Below are 27034 nucleotides of genomic sequence, written 5' to 3' on the forward strand. Positions count from 1 at the left end.
TTGCCTTTCATAAACGGCACCCGCCATTTCTAGCTGCGCGCGCTCCCTTGGAGCGCGCAGCACCGTGATCCGGTGCCCGCTGTGTCCTTCAGACACAGTGAAACACCAATCGTCGGACGGGACCTCTGTACGAGGTCCCGATCATGTGATCACTGATAGGCCAATCAGTGATCACATGCAAAGTAGTAAGCAAGATGTCACTTGTGACATCATTGCTTACTACGTGTGAAATCTGTGAATGATCACAGAGGTCACATGGTACAAGGCTATTCACAACAGCCTTGTACCATGTGACAAGCTGTGGCCAATCACAGCTCACTCAGTATTTCTCAATGGCTGCAAGAATGCAGACAGAGAGAAAGAGAAATGATTGCTTTTACATCCTATATGGGTGTAAAAGCAATCACTGTAAAAAAAAAAAAAAAAAAAAAATCTTCATCACCCCCCACAAGTAGTACAGTGTCACCATGGTGACACTGTACTGCTAGGGTGACAGTATGTAAAAAAAAAAAGAAATTAAACAAATAATAATATAAAAAAATAAAATAAAAATGTAAAAAAAATGTTTCAAATTTTAAATTTTTGGTTATAAACTAATTTGGCTTATTTTTTTTTTTTTACTAAAAAGATAACGGAATACATTTCAGCCAAGATTTATGATGAAAGATTATTTATTTGCAAAATTTTATAAGAAAAACACTTTTTTTCAAACTTTTTGAACTTTTTCATTTACATAGCAAAAAAAAAAAAAAAAAAATCCCAGCATTGAATAAATACCACCAAAATAAAGCTTTATCTGTCTCAAAAAAATGGTAAAAAATTCATATGGGTACAGTGCTGCATGACCGCGCAATTGTCATTCAAAGTGTGATAGCACTGAAAGCTGAAAATTGGCCTGGACAGGAAGGGGGTAAAAGTGTCCGGACAGGAAGTGGTTAACCACTTGAATCCCCAGCGCCGCTTGAAAAATGGCACTGCATTAGAGTGCTGTTTTAAAGGGGCAGCAGGGATCAGTGGTTCCCACAGGTCCTGGCAAGGGGGCACGCTGGAACCTCTAGCTGCATGTCATAGCTGGCATCCAGTGAAATGCCCAAGAGCTGAAACAATCAGCTCCCGGGCATTTGATTGCTATCATCGTGTTGTGCTTGCTTTGAGCGTGTGGGGATGTGACATCACCGCACACCCATTCACTAAAGAGGGTCTGGCAGAGCTGTCATAGCTCTCAAAAAAGGAACAGAAATCGTAAAAAAATAAAAAAAAGGAAGTGTAAAACACACACACACACACACACACATACATATAGATGCGTTTTAGGATGCGAGTCCATAGGGCCTGGTAGCCAACTTTTATTAGGAAACAAAGTCTTTACAACGTATGACTCTGCACACGGGGTTTCAGCTTCAACAAAAAAAAAACACTGAACCACCTGGCTCTTAAGGCTCACTCAGCCTTGGTCGCTGTACCTTGCTGCACAGGCTCAGTCCTAGCCTCTAAGTAGGGGTTCTTCGGACACCCTAGGCTCTCTCAATCCTCCAAGACTCATAGGGGGTTATTTACTAAAACTTGAAAGTGCAAAATCTGGTGCAACTCTGCATAGAAACCAATCAGCTTCCAGGTTTTATTGCCAAAGCTTAACTGAACAAGGTGAAGTTAGAAGCTGAATGGCTACCATGGACAGCTGTACCAGCTTCTGAGTGTTCCAGTTTTAGTAAATCTACCCCATGGTTTCCTCTGGTCTCCTGGACTCTCTCCCAGTTGGCTCTGCATTTAACCTCCCAGACTCTTGCAGTCTCCAAGAATCTCTCCCACATGGAGTGCTGTCTCGAGTGGTTTGCCTTGGTCTCTAAATAGAGCACACCTACCTCCTACTTGTAACTGCTCTCACCAGCCCATCATTATAACGGCTGTGTGCACCTGGGCTGGAAATACCAAAATCCGAAGAAAGCTGCATAAGCATCTTTCTCCACTCAAAATCAATGATCTGTAGTCCTGCACTCAGCAAATGTGCAGACCCTGTGTTCTTTTCCTAACCACTTCCACAACGAGAGAGCCTCACACTCTCACAATATTATATTCAATCCCCAGAAGATTTCCTTAGGCTTTGTTTAGGCGGGCACAGGTATGCAGGCACAAAAAACGAAGGGAGCTGGCACACAGGATGAGTCTCTGTACGTAAGTTTAAACAATGGTGTTGAGTAATCTGGATGACATTTGTGTTCTCTGCGTAAGCATCAAATGCTAATGTAAGCAAATGCAAGGTCTTTTAACCTTTAGAGATCGCATAACTGTGAAAATAGTAGCAGTCATGCTATTTTGTGCCTGAATCAACCCAACATAGGTCCCTTTCACATGAAGTGCATCTGAAAAATTACATGAAGAGTCCGAACAGGTGCGCCTGAAAAACTGACAGACCGACTGACTGGACCCTCCATTCACCCCTATGCCCATTCCCTAGATTCCCTTCCTTTACCTGATGAGGTATTATGTAAAACTAAATACACTGGGAAGTAACTGTTTATGTTATTTTGTGTTTATTAAAGTTGATATGTTTTACACTATTGCTGGTTTGTTTCCCCATTTCTGATGGTAACAGCAGCTCTTCACGATCTCTGTAATATCTAGCACTGAATTAGTATGCAATTCTTCAGCCTAAGGAGGATCCATGAAATAACACAGAATGTGAAACATGCGGTAGAATAAAAGAGTCTGAGTCCATGGGGTGGTAAACTCCCCCTAATAGCAGTGAAACTAAAGATAACTATCCAGGGGCCGCCATAAGTGTGGGCAATGTATAAGACTGAATGGCTGTGACATGCATCTGCTTTAAAAAGAGTACCCAGTGGAAAATGTGGCTTATAAATATTGTATGGTACCAGAGGACATACATTAATAATCAAGACATTAGATCTAGCATATGTGCCAATGGCAGATCCACCACCAGAATAAGTATAAAATACTAATAAATGAGGACTTTTAATATGATCAATTTAAAACCTTCTTTGGCAATGTCCTTTATAGCTGGCACGGAAAATTGCTTTAAATAAAATATAATCCAGTAAGAAATGTCACAATTTGCAAATAGTGTCTAGTTCTGGATTACTTCAGGACGGTTTGCAGAACTGCGAGTTTCTTACCTAAAGCTACATCACTGTTTGTGTCCTCACCAGAAAGATCTCCAAAGCCTCCATTTTCTTCCAAGGAAAGTAGTGGGTCATCGTCTTCTGGTTTTCCAGCCATTCCTAAAATAATCCAGAGATCCTCTTGAGATTCTGGTGACTATGTGAGGTTCATTTGATAAACAATGTACTCAGTCTTCTGCCAGAGAGGACCAACATGGAGGATCTTAAAAATGGCGAAGCTTCAACACTGGCCGACAAAGTGGCAAATTCATCTCCTAAAAACTGGTGCTTCTGCAATGAACAACATTAGTGAGAAATAATTTAATAAAGCCACATTTAATATTAAAACTTGTTTTTTGTGACATTAACAATAAATTATTTCAGGGCTCATTCACGTAGCATTTCTGGCCCTCGTACACTGCACAGATAAATGTGTGATTTGCTATGGATAAAAGCCTGTACACATCAATGACAGGCCAAGAGACACAGCTGTTGTTCGCAAGTAGTCACACATTAGGCAATTACCTGTGGTTGCAGACAGATCCCTGGATGCGAACAGTCTATGTACAATGCCACTCACCTGTCCCACCTTGATCGAACAGCCATGAACATTGTCAGTCCTTCATTAGAGGCTACAAAAATGAGGGGTATTACTTGCCTGACTACATAGATAGGTAAAGGGTCAAGTTTTTACAAGACATATGAGCTAGTTCACAATTTTAATGGGCTGAACCCTAGTGGGCTTAAACAGCGTCCAATGTTTTTCTAGTTAGGGGTTGCACAATCGAAACATACTACACTGCTGGTGCCACCTAACTCAGAGTAATGTTTTCGAATTTTTTTAATAAATTATTTTTTAAATAACTAAAAATGTTTACTGTTTCTTTTATATGCTTGGAGTATTATTTTTTTTTTAAAAATCCAAAGCATTATAATGAGCTATAAAAAGCAAAAACACCTTTTTTGATACATACACATAACCGCAGGTGGAGAACCAGGCAGCAAGATATCCTTTTTATTTCATTGTACAGCATCTAGCTTTATTTTAATAAATAAGCGGGTATAGAAAAAAAAAAAATCACTCCCCTTTAAAATAATCACATTTTGCTGCTTTGCAGCCTGAAACGAAGACACACACTTTTTTTGTTTTATCCAGTTGTATTTACTCTGCAACTTATAACATCCAAGTGAAAGATATAACACGAACATATCAGAAAAAAATCTAAAACAGAATCACTGAGTTGGAAAAAAGATCACCCCCTTGTCTCAGTATTTTGCTGAACCACCTTTTCCTTTAATTACAGCCTTAACTGCCTCCTGCCAGCCATATAATGAAATGACAAGCGCAAGGCGGTTCACTCATTCTGGCAGGACATCATATGATGTCCTCCCACTCTAAACGCGCGTGCGTGCCCTTGGGACACAGCGGATCACCGATCAGCGGAATGAGCCGCAGACATCAAAGATGTCCAATCACAGCTGATCGCATGTAAATAAAGAAATACCGGTTATCGGCATTTCTCTCCTCACGAGCTGTCACACAGCTGTCACACCCTGCCTGCAGTGATCGATGCTATCGGGGTTGTGGCCATCGTGGTGATGTATTGCATATCTGGTGGTCATGCCCGAGGCTGCTTCGTTTTTGGTCTCGTGTGTTTGGCCTTCTTTTCACCTTGTTCCATCTTTCTATACGACGGGATGCTCGGTATGCTTTGCTTCATTGTCCCATACCGGGCCTCTTGGCTCACCAGAAGAAGTTGGCTTTCTATTTGTTTTTGTCAGCCTCTAGAACAATTGCTCAGGCCTGGAAGAGCCCGTTTGTCCCTCTTCAGGGGGTGCGGGATCGTATGACCGCTATGATGCTCAATGAACAGATGTCGAGCATCTGCAACGACTCCCAATGTAAATTCTTGAAAATATGGGAGCCGTGGTTACAATATACCTTTCCCACGCTCCCCCCAGCTAGCCTGGGGATGTGATGTTGTTCGACTTTGGCGTTCTTGGATCCCTGCTCTTGGTTTGGCTATTCTTTTTTCTTTTGTACTTCTCCTTCCTTTCCCCCCTTTTTTTTTCTCGGTTTGCTTTGGTGTGGCAGTGGACAGCTGCCTTTAGTCTGAGTTATTATCAGTGTTATATTTATGTTTTGTTATTTAAGTGCCATTGATGGCCCCTGCATGGGCGTATCTTTTGCCCTGTTGGTGTTAGAGCACTGATTTCTCTAATTTCTAGTTCCTCTATGTGCAATTGATAGCCCCTGCGTGGGTGTGATTTGTTGCTCCTGTGTTAATTGTTATAAATTAATAAAAACCATTGAAATACAAAAAACAGGTTTTTTTTGTCATTTTTGCTATTGTTGTTCTACTTTTACTGTTTTATTGTTACGGTTTTATTGTTACCATTGCTGTTTTCTTTGCAGGAATGTCAATCAGCTGCAGCACTGACCTATTTATTCTTACAGCAACAGGAACTTGCTCTCAGAATATACATAAGTCAGTGTGGGCAGCGCTGTTGGATGAGATTTTTTTTCATCCGCAGTTTAAAAAAAGAGCATATCTGCCGATGCACGGGGGCCTGGGGTGGCCAGTGGGTGGATGGCCCCTATGCTTTGGCATATATATTTTATATTTGTTGGCACGTTTCATGTATGCCCTCCATTAGAAGTGGGTGGATGCAGGGAGGTATTCTAATGGTGGACATACCACACACTTTTTCTGGCAGAAATTTCTTCTCTGCAGCCAATTTTGAGCCAATGGAAGAATTTATTTTTTTAATCATTGTAATTTTTGGAAAATTACAAAAAAAAAAAAAAATGTATACACAAAATTGTAATTTAAATAATTTATTGCTCACACATGCCATAGGTATATGTGGAATTACTCCCAAAATACATTCTGCTACTTCTCCCGAGCATGGGGGTACCAGATATGAAAGACTTTTTGGCAGTCTAGCCAAGTACAGGACCTCAAAATCCAATAAGCACCTTAAGGCTTTTAAATGACTTTATTTCCTCATTACACTTCCTGACTGCCTATCACAGTTTCAGTGGCCCTGAAATGCCAGGATAGCACCAAACCCCACAAAATTACCCATTTTTGGAAAGTAGACACCCCAAGGAATTTGATAAGAAGCATTGTATTTTGCAGATCTCGTTTGTTGCCACACGTTTTTGGAAAATGAAGAAAACATATTGTTTCTTTTCTTTTGATAGTTAAAATAGTTGACAACTATTATTATAATTATGTAGATTTGTTGTTTCAGCCCTATTATTATTTTAATGCAGTACAAAAGGAAACAAAATGTAAATATCTGACAGGGACCAAACCCACAGCTTTGGCAAAAGTCATTTTTTTCCATTAAAATGTAATGTTGAAAGGGTTTAAAAAAAAAGCTCTCCTAAATTAAAAATTCCACATTGTCAATTTGTCACGTTCTTCTAAAAGTACCAAAAACAGAATAATATCAGTTTATCCAAAACAAAGGTAGAACATTTATTTTTTTAAAATATTTTATTCAAAGCCAATTTTCAAAAACTAAGATATTGTGCTGCCCTCAAGGGCTGCACTTGTGGCTTCTTATGTTTACTACGTTCACTACAACTATGTTAGGAGCTTCACTCTCATATACCAGGAAAGGAGGGTGGGACTGAATGTGAAGTTAAAAAGCACAAACATGAAATTGTGCAGAACTTGAAATCAGAATGAAGTGCAAGCTGGATATGGTCTCTGATCTGACAGCTATACTGGAAAACTTTGGAGAAGCACTAACTGGACTTACACCCCTGAATGGAGGAGGGCTGGAATATCAAATATCATGAAATATATGATTTATTGAATTATATACGAGGAGTCTTCTAAAAGTATATTTTTGTTGGAAACAGTGAGGGTGTGAGGAGTAGTAGTTGATTGTGTCTGAGAGTGTCATGTGACTAGTATGTCTGGAAAGCCGACTGACCTTGCAGATTAGTATAAGGCTCCATGCGCACTAGCATTTTTTATAAGCTAAAAAAACACTAGAAAAAAAAACACTGGATGAAAAAGGCCTTAAGTGCTAAAAGGCACCTAGCATTAACATATGTTTAGGTTGGTTTAGAAGCTTCAAGCGTTTTTTCTGCCAAAACCCTGCAGCTCCTGGACGCACTGGCCCTGGGTTTTTTCTCCTGCTGGTAAACGCTGCTGCTGCTAAAAGCTTCTAGAAGTCCATGTGTGCATGGACACATTAACCGCCTCCCGCCCGCCATATAAGGTAATGACGGGCGCAAGGCGGTTCTCTCGTTCTGGGAGGACATATGACGTCCTTCCACTCTAACCACGCATGCACGGCTCTGGAAGCGCGCAGTGCGGCGATCGGTGGTGCACTGTTTTCCTCGGACACAGCGGATCACCGATCAACGGAAAGAGTCGAAGATGTCAGCTCGATCATGTGTTCAGCTGTGTCCAATCACAGCCGATTGCATGTAAAATAGGGAAATGCCGGTTATCGTCATTTCTCTCCTCACGAGCTGTCGCACTGACAGCTCGAGAGGAGAGGAAAGCCAGTAATCGGCATTCCTTGGAGGGGACATGTACACTGATCATCAGGGCACTGATGATCAGTGTGCCCTGATGATCAGTGTAGCCCCAGCTGTGCCACCTGTCAGTGCCCATCAATGCCATCTGTCAGTGATAATCAGTGCCACCTGCCAGTGCCTACCAGTGCACATCAATGCCACATATCAGTGCCCATCTGAGCTGCCTTTCAGTGTCACCTATAAGTGCCAGTCAGTGCTGCCTATCAGTGCCGCCTATCAGTGCCCGTCAGTGCCATATATGAGTGCCGCATTTCAGTGCCCATCAGTGATGCCTGTCAATGCCAATCAGTGTCACCTACTAGTGCCTCATCAATGCCCATCAGTGCCAGCTATCAGTGCAGCCTATCAGTGTCCGTCAGTGCAGCCTCATTAGCGCACATCAGTGAAGGAGAAAAATCACTTATTTACAAAATTTTATAACAAAAACTAAGAAAAAAATGTTTGTTTTTTTTTCAAAATTAGTTGTCTTGGTTTGTTTAGCAAAAAATAAAAAACCCAGAGGTAATTAAATACCACCAAAAGAAAGCTCTGTCTCAAAAAAAATGCTAAAAATTTCATATGGGTACAGTGTTGCATGACCGGGCAATTGTCATTCAAAGTGCGACAGTGCTGAAAGCTGAAAACTGGCCTGGGCAGGAAGGGGGTAAAAGTGCCCAGTAGGCAAGTGGTTAAATAACATGAAGGACTGTTTAAAAGCAGTAAAAAAATTATGTGGCTGCAAAAAACACCCTGTGTGTACGAGGCCTAAGAGTTGTCACATTTTTTCTGAAATTCTTAACAGAGTTAAAAAACAAATGTACGGAAACCTTTTGGAGAATCCTTGTATATACACAATATACTACCATATGTATCAAGATTTCATTATAAAATCACAAAGTAATATGTGTTTAGTGCAACTAACAGGTGTTAATACTTGTGCTTTCCCTTCCATGTTCCTCCCTTGTGTCTCTAATTGTCATGCTTAGTTTTTGTCCTAACTGCTCCTTGCTGCAAGATGAGAGGGGTTGTGCTGCTGACATTTTTATACAGGTGACATGATGGGGCCTAAAATTCAGTCTTTTTCATCCAGGGTGCTCAGGCACCCTGTGCTGCCTTCAGGTTTCTTCAGGGGTGCCTTGGTAAAATGCCTAAAAATTGTATTAGAAGGACATCGGGCACCAGCACATCATCCTTGCTTGACACTCCTCTGTCCCTCTACATCAGCATTGGGGTCACATTAGCTGAGCAAGAGAGAGAAACTGAGGGAGAAGAGAAACAATGGAATACTAGTAAGTACTAGTACTTTGGAAGAATATATGACCTCTAATGTTGGGTGTACTACATATGCAGATGTTGATGTATTTTGTAACACTATTAGTTTTTTTACATTTTGTAATGGGTGCCTCAAGACTGGAGAATTTTAAAGGGTGCCTCGATATTGTGGAGAATTTTAAAGGATGCCTCGAAATAGTGCAGAATTTTAAAGGGTGCCTCAAGATTGTGGAGAATTATAAAAGGGTGCCTCAAGATTGTGCAGGATTTTAAAGGGTGCCTTGACTGACAAAAGGTTGAGAAACACTGGCCTAATCCACTGCTGGCCATACATGTAAAAATACAATCAATCAGCAGAAGGATTATTTTGATAACAAAATTGCACCTTTCAGAAATTGATTACACAAAATGTAAAGTCTGATATATGAGCGATTGTTCTTGCTGAAACAGCAATTAACTCAAAATCTGACTCTAACCAAATTGATCATTTCTTTTTTGTGTTTAAAGTATGTTTGAAAGTACTGGATCTATGACTGACTGACCATTTATAACTTCTGTATTTTTCGCTCCACAAGACACACCTACCCATAAGACGCGCCTAGGTTTTAGAGGAGGAAAACAAGAAAAAAGATATTCTGAACCAATGGACTGCAGACACAGTGCAGGGGGTGGCCAGAGGCTGCGGACACAGTGCAGGGGGTGGCCAGAGGCTGCGGACACAGTGCAGGGGGTGGCCAGAGGCTGCGGACACAGTGCAGGGGGTGGCCAGAGGCTATAACTTTCATGTAAACCAATTAATTTACACGTATTTGGGATTTGTTTTTAGCAAAGACATGTAGCAGAATACATTTTGACCTAAATTTATAACAAAATTTTATGTATTAATTTTTTTACTGGACATGTTTAATGTTTAACTACTTGCCCTCCTGAGCATTTACCCCCTTCCTGACCAGGCCTCTTTTTGCTACTCGGCGCTGCACTAATTCAACTGACAATTGCGCGGTCATGCAATGCTGCACCCAAACGAAATTTACATCCTTTTTTCACACAAATAGAGCTTTCTTTCGGTGGTATTTGATCACCTGTGTGCTTTTTATTTTTCATGCTATAAACAAAAAAAGACCGAAAATTTTGAAGAAAAACTATATATTTTTTACTTTCAGCTATAAAAAAATATATAGTAAACTCAAAGTTACAGTGGGGCAAAAAAGTATTTAGTCAGCCACCAATTGTGCAAGTTCTCCCACTTAAAAAGATGAGAGAGGCCTGTAATTGGCATCATAGGTAGACCTCAACTATGAGAGACAAAATGAGAAAAACAATACAGACAATCGCATTGGCTGATTTGGAAAGAATTTATTTGCAAATTATGTTGGAAAATAAGTATTTGGTCAATATCAAAAGTTCATCTCAATACTTTGTTATTTATCCTTTGTTGGCAATGACAGAGGTCAAACGTTTCCTGTAAGTCTTCACAAGGTTGGCACACACTGTTGCTGGTATGTTGGCCCATTCCTCCATGCAGATCTCCTCTAGAGCAGTGATGTTTTGGGGCTGTCGCTGGGCAACACGGACTTTCAACTCCCTCCAAAGGTTTTCTATGGGGTTGAGATCTGGAGACTGGCTAGGCCACTCCAGGACCTTGAAATGCTTCTTACGAAGCCACTCCTTCGTTGCCCGGCGGTATGTTTGGGATCATTGTCATGTTGGAAGACCCAGCCACGTTTCATCTTCAATGCCCTTGCTGATGGAAGGAGGTTTGCACTCAAAATCTCACGATACATGGCCCCATTCATTGTGTCCTGTACATGGATCAGTCGTCTTGGTCCCTTTGCAGAGAAACAGCCCCAAAGCATGTTGCCACCCCCATGCTTCACAGTAGGTATGGTGTTCTTTGGATGCAACTCAGCATTCTCTCTCCTCCAAACACGACGAGTTGTGTTTCTACCAAACAGTTCTAGTTTGGTTTCATCTGACCATATGACATTCTCCCAATCCTCTTCTGGATCATCCAAATGCTCTCTAGCAAACTTCAGACGGGCCCGGACATGTACTGGCTTAAGCAGGGGGACACGTCTGGCACTGCAGGATCTGAGTCCCTGGCGGCGTAGTGCGTTACTGATGGTAGCCTTTGTTACGTTGGTCCCAGCTCTCTGCAGGTCATTCACTAGGTCCCCCCGTGTGGTTCTGGGATTTTTGCTCACCGTTCTTGTGATCATTTTGACCCCACGGGGTGAGATCTTGCGTGGAGCCCCAGATCGAGGGAGATTATCAATGGTCTTGTATGTCTTCCGTACATATTGCTCCCACAGTTGATTTGTTCACACCAAGCTGCTTGCCTATTGCAGATTCAGTCTTCCCAGCCTGGTGCAGGTCTACAATTTTGTTTCTGGTGTCCTTCGACAGCTCTTTGGTCTTCACCATAGTGGGGTTTGGAGTGTGATTGTTTAAAATTGTGGACAGGTGTCTTTTATACTGATAACAAGTTCAAACAGGTGCCATTGATACAGGTAATGAGTGCAGGACAGAGGAGCCTCTTGAAGAAGAAGGTAAAGGTCTATGAGAGCCAGAAATCTTGCTTGTTCGTAGGTGATCAAATACTTATTTTCCACCACAATTTGCAAATAAATTCTTTCCAAATCAGCCAATGTGATTGTCAGGATTTTTTTTCTCATTTTGTCTCTCATAGTTGAGGTCTACCTATGATGCCAATTACAGGCCTCTCTCATCTTTTTAAGTGGGAGAACTTACACAATTGGTGGCTGACTAAATACTTTTTTGCCCCACTGTAGTTATAAATTTAGGCCAAGATGTATTCTGCTTCATGTTTTTGGTAAAAAAAATCCCAATAAATGTTTATTGATTGCTTTGTGTGAAAGTTATAGCGTCTACAAACTATGGTATAGATACTGCAATTTACGCTATTTTTTTGCTATACAGCGCTGCGCTAGTTTAACAGACAATTGCGCGGTCATGCATTATGGTACATAAATGAAATTTATGTCCTTTTTTCACCCAAATAGAGCTTTCTTTTGGTGGTATTTGATCACCTGTGCGCTTTTTATTTTTGGTGCTATAAACAGAAAAATTTTAAGAAAAAAAAAAATTTTTGAAAAAAAAAAACAATATTTTCTAATTTCGGTCATAAAAAAATATCCCAAAAAACTAAAATTTCATCACAAATTTAGGCCAAAATGTATTCTGCTACGTTTTTAGTTAAAAGAAGCCCAGTAAGTGTATATTTATTGCTTTGTGTGAAAGTTATAGCGTCTACAAACTATGGTATAGATAATGGAATTTACACAGCTTTTACTTTCTGACTGCCCATCACATTTCTTGAGGTGCTAAAATACCAGGATAGTACAAACACCCCCAAATGACCCCTTTTCGGAAAGTAGACACCCTAAGCTATCTGCTGAGAGGCATATTGAGTCCATGGAAGATTTATTTTTTTTCCACAAGTTTCTGAAAAATGACAAAAACATTTTTTTTTTTTTTAAACACACAAAGTTGTCTTTTAAGTGATTTATTTCTCGCACAAGCCATGGGTATATGTGGAATTACACCCCAAAATACATTCTGCTACTTCTACCGAGTATGGGGATACCACGTGTGTGAGACTTTTTGGGAGTCTAGCCACATACAGGAGCCTGAAATCCAATGACCACTTTGAAAGCCTGAAGGTGCGGAACTTCCTCATTACACTTCCTCACTACCTACCACAGTTTCAAAGGCCCTGAAATGCCAGGATAGCACCCCCCCCCCAAAATGACCCCTTTCTGGAAAGTAGACACCCCAAGGAATTGAAAAAGAACCATGGTGAGTATTTTGCAGATCTCATTTTTTTCTCACAAGGTTTTGCAACATAAAAAAAAATAGAAAAAATATGTTTTTGTTTTTTTTCTTCATTTTTCAAAAACTTGTGGCAACAAATGAGATCTGCAAAATACTTACCATGCTTCTTATCAAATTCCTTGGGGTGTCTACTTTCCAAAAAGTGGTCATTTGGGGGAGTTAGGTGCTATCCTGGCATTTCAGGGCCTCCGAAACTGTGATAGGTAGTCTGGAAGTGTAATGAGGAAATAAAGCCCTTTAAAAGCCTGAAGGTGCTTATTGGATTTTGGGGTCCTGTACTTGGCTAGACTGCCAAAACGTCTCTCACATGTGGTACCCCCATACTCGGGAGAAGTAGCAGAATGTATTTTGGGGAGTAATTCCACATATACCCATGGCATGTGTGAGCAATAAATCATTTAAGTGACAATTTTGTGTAAAAAAAAAAAAATATATTTTTTTTTATCATTTTCCAAAATCGTGTGGTAAAAAAATAAATTCTTCTATTGATTCAACATGCCTCTCAGCAAATAGTTTGGGGTGACTATGTTCCAAAAAGGGGTCGTTTTGGGGGGTGGGGGCATTCTATGCCCAGCATTAGATGTTTATGCCACACATCATTCACTCTTCTAACCACCTGAAGACCAAGCCTTTTCTGACTCTTTTTGTTCACATGAAAAAAATCTGTATTTTTTGCTAGGAAATTAATTTAAACCCCCAAACATTATATATTTTTTTAAAGCAGACACCCTAGTGAATAAAATGGTGGGTACTACAATTTTTTATGGCACATAGTACTCACGCAGCAATTTTTCAAAAGCAAAATGTTTACAAAAAAAATATACTTTTTTTACTTTTAATGCATAAAAACACAATATATTGGCCAATTATTTGGTAAAATATAAAAGATAATGGTATGCCGAGTAAACAGATACCAAGCATGACATGCTTTAAAACTGCCCATGCCCCGTGCAATGGCAACAAACTGCATACATTTTTAATATCCATAGGCAACGCTTTAAAAGCCTTTAAAAGCTACCATTTTATATTTACAGAGGAGGTCTAGTGTTAGAATTACTGCCCTTGATCTGAAATTCACGGCAATACCTCACATGCTGCATGGTGCAACCACTGTTTACATACCGACACAGGGTCAAGGCTTGTGCACACAGGTGTGCGCGCATGGAAGGGGCAATTTATTTTAGTTATTTTGATTTTTTTAATTATTTTTACACTGTACCTTTCTTTTTTTTTTTGATCACTTTTAATGCTATCACAGGGAATGCAAATATCCCCTATAACTTCAATGGGCGTGGTCATATATTCTTTTTTGAGAAATCTGGGGTCTATCAGGCTCTAGATATCTCCTCTGCCCTTACATTATCTAATCAAACCAAAATCGGTGTGATCAGATGCTTTCCCAATTTACAAATGGTGCTGTTTATATCCTCTGAAACTGAAGTGATGAAATGCTTGTAGCTTCCGAATTCTTAGACTATAGAGATGATTGGCACCACTCTGGTCTCCAATCAGCTCTATGGTCAGCTAGGCAGAAACACCGGCTGCATTCTCAGGTTCCCCTGATGGCACAGGACTGCCAGAGAAGGCCGTGGAAGGCAGCGGGGGAGGGGGGGGGCATCATTTCCCGCTGCTTGTAAAACCAATCCTGCAGCTAATTAGCCACTAGGATTGCATTTACATGAAAGCCAATCGCCGGCTGAAAAAAACGATACCAGGATGATGCCTGCAGCTGTAGGCATCATCCTGGTATAACCAAATTCCAGTGATGTACCAGTACATCGCTGATCCTTGTTGGTTATATATGCTATGTTCTTTTTTTTTTTTTTGTATGCAGCCTGCAGACTGAATGAAAAAAAGAGAAAGTGTCAGATAAAGTGTGTGGAATGCCCACGATTAGAATATACCGCCCTGCATCCACCCACTTCTAATGGTGGGCACACATTATGTCACACTTTGCCACAAGTCCCAAACTATCTTGCCACTGCTCCCCATGTAGTCTGGGCATCCGGGGGGGCTCCACGTGACTATCTTTTCCCTTGTAAATCTGAAACTTATAAGTATAGCCTGTTGTCCTCTCATAGGTCTTCTACATCTTGACCCCATATCTGGCACACTTGCTGGGGAGAAATTGTTTGAATGCAAGGCGGCCAGAAAAATGAATGAGGGACTCATCAACGCAGATGTTTTGCTGGGGAGTATAGACATCTGCAAATTTTAGGTTAAGGTGATTTGCGAGAGGCTGAATTTTGTGGAGCCGGTCAAATTCAGTCTTACCGAGGATGACAGAGTGTACTGTCATTGAAATGCATAAAACACATTATACTCTCATATCTATGCCTGGCTATGGCAGCAGAGAACACGGCATATGATGAATCGGGTCTGCGGACCAATACAACCGCAATTCATTTTTTTTAGTAATGCCCATGTTGAGGGTTAGGCCCAAAAAAAATTTTAATTCGAAAACCGTAATGAGTTTCCATGTGACTGGTCTGGCAAGGTTTAAATTTGGGTTGGCGGTGATAAATTGTTGTGCATATAAATTGCTTTTATCCACAATCAACGCATACAGATATTCCATGAAAAACAGCTCCAAAAATCAAGGGGAGTAGTTAAATTTGCTATTTCCACCTGAATTCCGGGTTGGGCAGTGAATGGGGGAAGTACGGGTGCTGCAGAATTTGTGGGCTGTCAATCGGGATTTGCAAGCACATCCGGAAGGATACTAGGAGCTCTGTGGGCCTATGTGCAAATTCTTGGTGGTTGCGGGACAATACTTGTGCTGGCCACCGCATCGGCTTGTACTGCACTTATGGGACTCGCCACATTGCCAAGTCATACTGCAGTGCTGGTATTATTATTATACAGGATTTATGGCGCCTACATTTTGCTCAGTGCTACTATATAACGGGAGACAATACAGAACAATACAGTTCAATACAAGAGGGTTAGGAGGGCCTGATCCTGGGAGCTTACAATGTAAGAGGTATGTGAAAGACCAGGATGTACTAGGCCACTAGTACTCGCCAGTTCACCAAAAGGTAGCATGGCACTAGTACTGGCACTCTGCTGCATATGGGAGTCATCAAAATTTACTGACAAATGCTAAACAGAGATCAGGCCTGATTCTGCGAACACTGTGGTTTTGTGTGTAATATATCAAGTGACAGTGACCTGACACTGCACTTGCTGGAGGAGAAGGGAGCGGGGTAAACTTAGGGGCTAAACGCAGATGCTGGCAGGTGCCGGGGCTGATCCCGGTAATGCTGCGTTTTTGGGGACGCTATACTAATGTGAACGCTGGTATAGTGCTGATCTCATCAAAGATATTGATCCGTTCAAACACTATACTAGCAATGGAGGTTTACTGTGCATGAGCGTGTTCCTGGCAATCAAGGGGTTAAATGTGATGACTGGTGTACTGATGGTCAATCTGACGCTATCTGGGAGGGGTGTGAAAACCACGGGAGAGCGACTCACGTGTATGTATATGTGTGTGTATATATATATATATATATATATATATATATATATATATATATATGTGTGATTTTGTGCACCCGTGCCGCCCTGTAGCAGTATTTCTGCTATAGGGCGGTCAGAGGGCTGTCAGGAAGCGGTTACAGAAGCAGTTTGTGTTACGGCACTGCGTTACTTTGACAATTGCGCGGTCATGCAACACTGCACCCAAATTAAATTTACGTCCTTTTTTTCCCACAAATTGAGCTTTCTTTCAGGTGGTATTTGATCACCTGTGCATTTTTTATTTTTTGCATTATAAAAAAAAAAAGGCTGACAATTTTGAGAAAAAAAAGATTTTGGATTTTTTGCTATAAAACATGTCCAGTAAAAAAATTTAAAAATCAAATTTGTCATAAATTTCGGCCAAAATGTATTCTGCGACATGTCTTTGCTAAAAAAAAATCCCAATAAGTGTAAATTAATTGGTTTACGTGAAAGGTATAGCATTTACAAATGGGGGTATAGATACTGGATTTTTAATTTTTTTTTTATACTAATAATGGCGGCGATCAGCGACTTATGGCGGCGATCAGCGACTTATGGCGGGACTGCGGCGGACATTCTGACACTGAGGGGGACTGACTTGGGGTCACTGACATCCCCAGTGACACCAATACAGTGATCAGTACAAAAAAAAAAAAAACACTGACACTGTAATAATGGCACTGGGGAGGAAGGGGCTAACTTTTTTTAGGCAATGAAAGGATTAACTATGTGAGGGAAGTGTTTTACTAAGGGGGATGGAGGGGGTGTGCTTCCCAGAAACAAGCTGATCCCGAGAGATAAACTCCGCTCTTAGGATCAGTGTGCTCGGAACTGACAGAGAGCAGAGCTGCAGTGTAAACACTGCAGCCATGCTCCCTGTCAGTGATTGCCGGTAATTAATCGCTGGGACCCGGCGGGTAATGACAGGCCAGGACCCGGTGAATGACACCCGCGGCCGCGATCAGCGGCACAGGTATGGTGGGCGCGCCCCCTACCTGTTTTGCAGAATGACGTTTTAAAACGTCGTTCTGTGCAGCGGTGCCGCCCTGCCGCAGTATAAACACTGTGGCTGGTCGGCAACCAGTTAAGCAAAAAGTAAAAAATATTGTTTTTTCCTCAAAATTGTGGGGGGGTTTTTTATAGCGCAAAAAATAAAAAACATACAGCGGATTAAATACCAAATAAAGAAAGCTCTATTCGTGGGAAAAAAAGGACGGAAATTTAATTTGGGTGCAGTGTTGCATGACCGCAGAATTGTCAGTTAAAGTAACGCAGCGCCGTAACGCAAAAAATGGCCTGGTCAGGAAGGGGGGGTAAATCCTCTGGAGGGCAAGTGGTTAAAAACAACATTGGGTGGATATACATCTGCCACAATATGGATCTGCAGTGGACCCCATGTGAGAAACCCTGTGCTATGGATTTGAAGAGCTGTGCAGGGAAGCATACTGTGATTTACTGCAGTTCCTCACAGGTCCTCCTCTTCTGTCTCAGGCCGTTAACCACTTCATGTCTGGACACTTTTACCCCCTTCCTGTCCAGGCCAATTTTCAGCTTTCAATGCTATCACACTTTGAATGACAATTGCGCGGTCATGCAACACTGTACCCATATGAATTTTTTAGCATTTTTTTGAGACAGATAAAACTTTATTTTGGTGGTATTTATTTACCACTGGGATTCTTATTTTTGCTATATAAAAGGCAAAAGTCCAAAAATTTAGAAAAAAGTGTTTTTCTTATAAATTTTGCAAATAATCAATCTGTCTTCATAAATCTTGGACAAAATGTATTCAGTTATCTTTTTAGTAAAAAAAAATAACTCAAATTAGTTTATAACCAAAAATTAAATTTTTATTTATGGGTTTTTTTAACATACTGTCAACCAAGCAATACAGTGTCACCATAGTGACACTGTACTACTTGGGGGTGATGAAGATTTTTTTTTCTTTTTTTTTTTTTTTTTTACACCGATTGCTTTTATACCCATAAAGGCTGTAAAAGCAATAATTTCTCCTTCTCTCTGGCTGCATTCTTGAGAAATACTGCGTGAGCTGTGATTGGTCACAGCTTGTCACATGGTACAAGGCTGTTTGGAAATAGCCTTGTACCATGTGATCTCTGTGATCATTCATAGATTTCACACGTAGAAGTGACATCTTGCTTTCTGCTATTCATGTGATCACTGATTGACCAGTCAGTGATCACATGATCTGGACCTCCGGACACCGGATTGCGGTGCCACGCACTCCCAGGGAGCGCGCACAGTCCAAAATGGCGGGTGAAGTTTATGAAAGGCAACCCGCTCCTGCACTGCCCCCGTCCGGCCGTTTATATACATGGGCCAGACGGGAAGTGATTAAATTGAATATCACCTGGTAATGAAGAGAGGAGGGCTAGTGGGAATCAAGGAGAAAAGGCATGTCACAACAACAGCTTCCCTGCACTGCTCTGCATTTGTTTGTGAATTGCGTTATATCTACAGCTCGCTGATCAGATCCAATGATCTGTGAGCTGTAGATGTAAACATTTTTTCGGGGGATCCCCGAGATCTCAAACTTTTTGCCAAGGGTTCCTCCAGGGTAAGAAAAAAAAAAAAAGGGTTGAGAAACACTGAACTACACTATGACTATTCCCATTTTGCATTATGGGAAAATGGGAGTTAAAAATAGTAGAGCGGTGTTTCTTCACAAAAGCAAAACGCGTACGCAAAAACAAACTCCCGTTTTTACCGCCACTTTCTACAGCTAAAGTTCCGGGTGTTTTTTTATAACGTCCTGTGTGCATGAGGCCTCATTTCTACCTCCATGTTTGTATTTATCCTGCTTTGGAGAGATCTCACATTTCTTGCTGTCTAAAAAACAAAAACGAAGTGCAAGAAAGTCTCCTCAAAGACTGAGGGAGAGAAAGGAAAGACTTGACAGAGTCAGACATTCCATACTCTTCCTCAAAAAAGTTGCTGAGTGAAAAGTTCCGCCCTGCAGAGCTGTCCTCCTCCTTCTCTCCACGGTGGTATCAGAGATGACTCTTCCCATACAGCTAGACCCGGACAAAGCCCTGAGCTCCCTCTTATGCGGGGAGAAGACTGCTATACACAGAGGGCTCCTCGTGAGAGTAATGAAGGACACACTTCTGCTGTGAGGGTCTTCACCCCAGAGAGATAAGTCCCCGCTCTCACTTCTCCCCAGCCACGCATACATATCTCCGCTCATGTCTTCTCACCTCAGCATCTTCCAGCCCGCTGTAATATCACGTGACGGAGGGGTTCCCGGATCTGGACCCAGTCACGACACCAGCACATCACCCAGACTGTGCATGATTTCACTACGCATGCGTACTACAAAACCTGCTGTCCCACGATGTGCGCATGCGAAGCATTCCTTTGCAGCCCAGCCTATCTCCGGCGTCCGTATGTTGGTTGTACGGCAGTAATTCATGTTAACATAAGCAGTGTGCGCCTGCGCAACAGTCACTGAGGAGACTCCTTCTATCATTGGCTGGACAGGATAAGTTTAGTCACATGATTGGTCTCCATAGCAATTGTACACTGAGAAGGCACAGGGAAGAAGCCCGCGGAGGAAAGCAGCTTGGTCCTTGGCTACCATTAGGAAGGCAAGTGAAGGAGGGGGTTCAAGGCTGACTTTAGACTGAAAGCAGTATGAGTGGTTATAAATCCTTCCATATACTCAGTGAGGAGACTGGGCTAAGGTGATACACAGAGAGGAAACAAGTCATCCTACCTAAGTTGTACCTGTTCAGCTACAGTATTCTCTACCCCTTTCAAAATTAAGAATTTATACAGTTTGTCTGAGGTGTCAGAAAAAAGGGGGTAAGCAGCTGAAATTACACTTTGCAGTGCTCAGTGAGGCGAGTTCTGAGAGCTGATTGGAGGGAAGAGCCACACCCTCTCCACACAGGAACACAGCTGAGGCTGTCAATCTGATGGAGCTCCCTCCCCTGTCACCATTTTTCTCTTGGTGTCAGGAAAACTTGTCTGAAGTGGTTCTTGCTGACAGCAGAGGAAGGAAGCAGCAGACAGAAATGACACTTAGTGCTCAGTACACTCTATAGAGGGATATGCTTTGTTCATATTTCATATCTGAAGTTTGCATCCACTTTAAACCCCAAAGCAAACATTTATTATATTGCAGCTTACCAATTCTTAAATGTGATGGCTGTATTAGTTTCGTTTGTTGGGCTTTCTTTCTTCTATTTTCATCTGATGATGAGAGCAGTCAGCAAGTCTGTTGTTTTTCACTGCAAAAACTCTCCAACAGAATGTGTCAGTTTATATGGATGAGACAAACCATTTAACACTGGCAGGGGTGATTAAAATGGTCGGCGTTGATTTATTCATGTAAAACCTTTATCACAAATGGAAACAGATCTGTTTGGTGTAGCTGATTATAAGTCCTCATGCACACTGGACGTTTTTACAGCTGCTGTTTTTGGCTTTTGGTGTTTTTTTTCTACTGCCAGTAAACTCCCCAGGATGTTATCCTATGTGTCCATGCACACATAGGCTGTAATCAGCGGTTTTTGAGAAGGGCGTTTTTTGGCTGGAAAAAAAACCCCAGAACTAGTGGGTTTGTAGAGGGGTTTTTTAGCTGTAAAAATGCTCTAACGCTGAAAAACAGGGTAAACTGCAGCAAACCAGCATTTGTGGATTTTTTGGAGCAAAAAATTATTTTTTTTTTATAAAAAAAACCAGCTAAAACACACAAGCAGCAGACAGGGAAACACGGAAAAAACGTGGCTAAATGCTAATGCAAAAATGCTAAAAAACACCAAAAAACCTCACGTTTTTAACATGACTTTACACAGCTAACGCTACCAGCGTTATTAAAATTTGTAGAGTTAGGTCTACAGAATATCGATGTGCCGTGATGAGGCGCTGTAGCTTACGCATGTATTTGCAATGTGTGCTAACTAAACCGCTGATTTGAATGCATACTGTTAGACAGGTTAATTCGATTTGTTTGCAGGCTGGTTGGTAAGTTGAGCTGGGAATTTTTCTCTTTTGTTGTGTGACATGCGTCGCCCTTTCATGTGCTCCTTGCTGTGAAGGCCAGTTGTAGACTGGGGCAGTGGCCATTTTTGTATAGTTTTGTTTTGCAGCATTATTAAAACGCCCAGTTTGCATGGAGCCTAAAATATGAGCTGGAGCTTGGAATTTGTTAGTGGTTCTAAATCTGCTAATACATTTAACATGCACCCTTCCCCCAGTGTTGCCAACTTCCCACAGCATTTTTTCTGACAAAACATGGAAAAATTACTGACAGAGCGCATTTTTTACTGACAACCTGTAAAATTACATTAAAAACTAAGACAATACCAATAACAAGTAATTTTGACAGGTTTACATTTCAAAAGTCAGCACAACATGACAAATTATCAGCCCCTGATATTTACAGACAGTTGAAAAAATCACTGATTTGAACTAATTAAAACTGTAAATTTACTGACAGTTGGCAACCCTGCTCCCCCTAGACTGACAATGCTGCTTTCTGCTGTGTCCTGTGCTCATTCCTACAGAGTGGTGTCTCACTAATACAAGAGGTGTGTTACTGACCAGATCACCAGGTGAATACAGAGGAGGAAAAGCCAGAGAAAAAACAAACTGATGCAGCCACTGTGATAATTGTGCGCACAGATATGGACAATGACAACCATAATTTGGATCATACTCTGCAAATGTCTTTCTCACTCCAAATCAGTCTTTCTCCTCCCTTTTTTTTGAATGGCATGTGGTGTGTGTGTATGCTGGGGTCACAAGGGCATCGGGCACAGCTAGATATGCTTCATTGTTGTAAACCCAATTAGCTGGTTCCATGATGTCTGTCAGACCCTTGCCTTGGCCTGGTCATAAAGCTATAAACCAGTCAGTCACTGGACATGAAAGCATTCCAGAGTGGCAGTAAAACAGACATCCCACTTGAAACCACTTTTTCATACAATTTCATAAATCCCAGCAGGAACAAGGTACAATAAAACAAAACATATATTCAGATAGGTCAGTTTAATACAAGTCACCTGATACCTTACACCCCTAGATAACGTCTACCAGAGAGTAGAAAGTGATATCTTGTTATCCGTCACAGCCGGATATGTCATATTTGGTGTCTGTACGTACAGAATATCATTCTGCGTATTAACCTGCCAGTGGCTAGGCTGCTGCATGCACTTATGGAAGGTTATTGACCATGGTATAAGCTTAGGAGGTATTTGGGTCACAGCCTGGGTCTCCGCCTAACCCCCCCCCCCCCCCCTAAATGAGGCGATTGGCCCTTGGTTTCAGTAGACACTAGAAAAGCTGTCATGCCTGGAGAGAGAAGTATGAAGAGATTCTCCCTCTTAACATCAGGAACCAACTTTGGGAGAAAATGTACCCTTTTGTTCAGGACACTTGGACTCTGCTTAAACCAGGACTTCTGCAATTATTCTACCTTCTTAAACTTCTTTCTTTTATCTCTCTGTTGTGTTATTGCTCTCTCTATTTATATATATATATATATATATATATATTGGTTACATCTTTTCTGTAAATGTTTTTATTGCACCATTTTGACCTTTTTAGTAATAAATCCTATTTTCTGAAAAGTGTTGAACTGTTTCTAAAGCTCTTTAATGCAAACTAAGAATCCCTGTCTCTGAAGAGTGCTACTGTGTGTTTTAAAACCTCTTGATACATCTGTCTGCGGTGACAGTGTGTATACAGACGCTTATTCAAACATCATATTGTTACTGCTGAGATTTGTGAGTTTTCTCCTTCTCTGTAAAAAGGTGGTGGTGGCAGTGTGAAGGGTTAATTGCGTAACTAACCTGACCCAGTAACAATCGCTCTCAGGCGGCTGGCACATAGATTGTGGTCCAGTGAGCTGGAAAATCTCTGTGCAGGGTGCAGCTGAGAGTGGCATTGTTACGCAAGTGGCAGCGCAGTTTTAGATTGGCTAGTCCTTCGGTCACAAGTCAGTGAGAAGGGCTGGGGGTCTGACACCACTCCTGTCACAGCCACCACATCTAATGTTTGGTAAGCTGTAATATACAATGCATCCAGAAAGTATTCACAGGGCTTAACTTTTGCCACATTTTGTTATGTTACAGCCTTATTCCAAAATGGATTAAATTCATTTTATACCCCATTCAATACCTCATAATGACAACGTGAAAGAAGTTTGTTTTGAAATCTTTGCAATTTATTAAAAATTAAAAAAATTTAAAAAAAAAACATATGTACATAAGTATTCACAGCCTTTGCAATCACACTCAAAATTGAGCTCTGGTGCATCCTGTTCCCACTGATCATCCTTCAGATGGTTCCACAACTTGATTGGAGTCCACCTGTGGGAAATTCAGTTGATTGGACATGATTAGGAAAGGCATAAACCTGTCTATATGAGGTCCCACAGTTAACAGTGCATGTCAGAGCATAAACCAAGCCATTAAGTCCAAGGAATTGTCCGTAGACCTCCGAGACAAGATTGTATCAAGGCACAGATCTGAGGAAGGGTACAGAAAAATGTCTGCAGCATTGAAGGTCCCAATGAGCACAGTGGCCTCCATCACCTGTAAAGTTTGGAACCATCAGGAATCTTCCTAGAGCGGGCTGCCCAGCCAAAATGAGCGATCAAGAGACAAGGGCCTTAGCCAGGGAGGTAACCAAACACCCAATGATCACTGAAAGAGCTCCAGCGGTTCTCTGTGGAGAGAGGAGAACTTTCCAGAAGACCAACCATCTCTGCAGCACTCCACCAATCAGACCTGTATGGTAGAATGTCCAGACGGAAGCCACTCCTCAGTAAAAGGCAAATGAAAGTCCGCCTGGAGTTGCCAAAAGGCACCTGAGGGACTCTCAGACCATGAGAAACAAAACTCTCTGGTCTGATGAAACAAAGATTGAACTCTTTGGCCTGAATGCCAAGTGTCATGTCTGGAGAAAACCAGGCACCACTCACCACCTGGCCAATACCATCCCTACAGTATAGCATGGTGGTGGCAGCATCATGCTGTGAGGATGTTTTTCAGCGGCAGGAACTGGGAGATTAGTCAGGATCGAAGGAAAGATGAATGCAGAGACATCCTTGATGAAAACTTGTTCCAGAGCGCTCTGGACCTTAGACTGGGGCAATGGTTCAACTTTCAACAGGACAACGGCCCTAAGCACACAGCCTACATAACAAAGGAGTGGCTTCAGGCCAACTCTGTGAATGTCCTGGAGTGGCCCAGCCAGAGCCCAGACTTGAACCCGATTGAACATCTCTGGAGAGATCTGAAAATGGCTGTGCACCGACGCTCCCCATCCAACCTGATGGAGCTTGAGAGGTACTGCAAAGAAGAATGGGAGAAATTGCTGAAAAATAGGTGTGCCAAGCTTGTAGCAGCATACTCAAAACGACTTGAGGCTGTAATTGGTGCTAAAGGTGCTTCAACAAAGTATTGAGCAAAGGCTGTGAATACTTATGTACATGTGGGTTTTTTTTTTCTTTTTAATAAATTGCAAAGATTTCTTTTTATTATTATTATTATATCTTTATTAGTTTTATAATACAAACTCCACATTATATCAAACATCATGAAACACAAAACACCATTTTTACTTCATTCCCCATCTCTCCTGTTTAGCCCCCCCTTTCTCGTCCGGTAGCGCTGATCAGAGCGCCTCACTGTGTCTGCTTTTTAATATTGCTGCTATTCGTTCTACTGCTGCTTCTATTCACCTTATCACCATTAATTATTTATTTATCTATATTCACGTTTTAGAAGTATTTAATTTGATTCATTCATTACTTTAGCGCTGCACCTTTTATATTTCACTTCTAATTTGTTGATTACTTGGGCTTGTTTCTCCAATTTCCTTCCGTTTCTTCCACTTGAGACAGGACTTGTCCCATTTTTGTCACTTTTTATGGCATTCTCTAATTTAGCAAACATTTCTACCATTTCCAATTTTGTGGCCATTTGTGGCCTTACTTTTTGCTCCTCCATATTCCTTTCCCCCCTTTTGCTCTCCAACTTTGAAAATTCTTTCAACTGATTCCTGTCCAATACTTCAAAAGACAATCTCATTTGATCTCCTATGCAATTTGCTTCACCATGACTCTCTGGGGTTTGTTCTTCTGGGCTTTTCTCATGCAAAGGCATATACTTCTTTATTGTGCTTGTATTTAAATTTGGTTGGGGGGTTTTTGCTTCTCCTCCTTTTACAGATCTACTCTTCATATTCTTAAAGTTGAACAGTTACTTATAGCTCCAGGTAGAAATGTATTTCCAGTTTCCCCAGGTCCTTACACCCAACAATGATCTCACTTAGTGTCTTTCCCCTCCTAATCTTTATGAGGGTTAGATTTCTCTTTTGTTCCCTTCTTTTCCTTTTCCACCTTACACTTCCTGGGTGCCCCCTCCTTTTTTCACATAAACTTGATTTCATAAAACTGCATTTAGCCTCTGAGACACCTCAGCTCCTTTTATTATGTTCACCTTTCTCCCAGCAACGACAGTAGCATACATGACCTCAGCATTGGGGATTTACCACCTCCTGTGGCAACTTATCTGCTCCTGTGTCCTGCATCCACCAGCTGGACGTCAACTGCTGGTTGTTGTCTTCAGGGGTCTCAGGAAATCTCCTTTGGTGTTCAGGGGCTCCCCGGCCCGATGGCCTCCACCTCAGGTCAACTCTTCCGACCCCGGGACCGGCTTCCATACAGCTCTGGCCGGCATCCCAAGTTCCCAGGCTTCCTTGCCCTGGTCACCTGATTGATCATGCGGGTCTACTCAGCGTCCTCCACTCTTCTGCCATGTCTCTCTCCGTGCAGCGACTCACGGGGTTCCCTCCAGCGGCACAGGTCCCAGGCTCCACCAGACCCGCAAGCACACCGGGCACAACCCAGGCTGTGATGGGTCTCTCTCCCCCTTCAGCCACTCAGCAACCCACGGGGGTCTCCAGACTGGGAACATCACAACAATGCAGCAAAGCCTAGAGATCAGATGAGTACCATTGCTGGCGTCAGGAGCTCCTATCTCATGTGGCCGCAGAGTGTCATGCTCACATCCCTCCCCCTGCAAAGATTTAAAATGAACTTCTTTCATGTTGTCATTATAGGGTATTGTTTGTAGAATGTTTAATCCATTTTGGAATAAGGCTGTAACATAACAAAATGTAGCAAAATTAAGCACTGTGAATACTTTCTGGATGCACTGTAGTACATTTTTGGATTTGGGTGTATTAGCTCTTGAATCAATTTTTAGCTGACCCAACAAAGATACGACCTTTATGGCCAACTGTAAAACCTTAGCACTGTTTCACAAATTTAAACAACCACAAATCAAAATTTGAGGGAGTTTTCAGAAAATCTTTCCTTTCCATAGCTTGATTTAGGCTAGGTTTACACCAACAGGTGCGACCAAGCCCACGTGCATTTCCACATGTTGTGTGTAGGGCAGTCCATTCATTTCAATGGTCTGCCTTATACTCGAAAAACATGGCCCTTTTTCAAAAACGTGGAACACCAAACCACATTATGCTGCGTCAACATGCATTTTGGTGTATGTTAACAGATGCATGGGGGTGCCATTAACAATTAATGGCATCGCTGCATGTCTGCAGTGAATTTCTGTGAGGCTCAGGACAGTGCACAATTTTGAATGCATTCCTGACATACAGAGATGTGAATATAGCCTTAGGAATGTACGTAATTTATCTTAACAACACCTAACGACTTCGTAGACCACACCCCCACATACCT

At 41.7% G+C, this 27034-nt stretch overlaps 1 protein-coding gene across 3 annotated transcripts in view; it reads right to left on the bottom strand.

The window, feature by feature from the left end:
• LOC149443642 (two pore channel protein 1-like) overlaps positions 1 to 19703 on the bottom strand; it is an 86778-nt gene extending 67075 nt beyond the window's left edge. The window contains exons 1-2 of one of the 3 annotated variants that reach the window (XM_089655415.1): positions 19515 to 19703; positions 3165 to 3410 (exon numbers count right to left, since the gene is read on the bottom strand). In XM_089655415.1, coding sequence (XP_089511541.1) covers positions 3165 to 3237 — 73 coding nt within the window. In that variant the 5' untranslated portion in view covers positions 3238 to 3410; positions 19515 to 19703. Of the gene's footprint in view, positions 1 to 3134; positions 3411 to 19514 lie in introns of all 3 variants that reach the window. The other 2 variants (XM_089655414.1, XM_089655413.1) reach the window with 2 other exon arrangements.
• Between the last annotated feature and the right edge of the window lie 7331 nt (positions 19704 to 27034).

This window comes from Staurois parvus, unplaced genomic scaffold, assembly GCF_062004578.1.
Source record: "Staurois parvus isolate SC_StPar_1 unplaced genomic scaffold, SC_StPar_1.0 ptg000840l, whole genome shotgun sequence".
NCBI lineage: Eukaryota > Metazoa > Chordata > Amphibia > Anura > Ranidae > Staurois > Staurois parvus.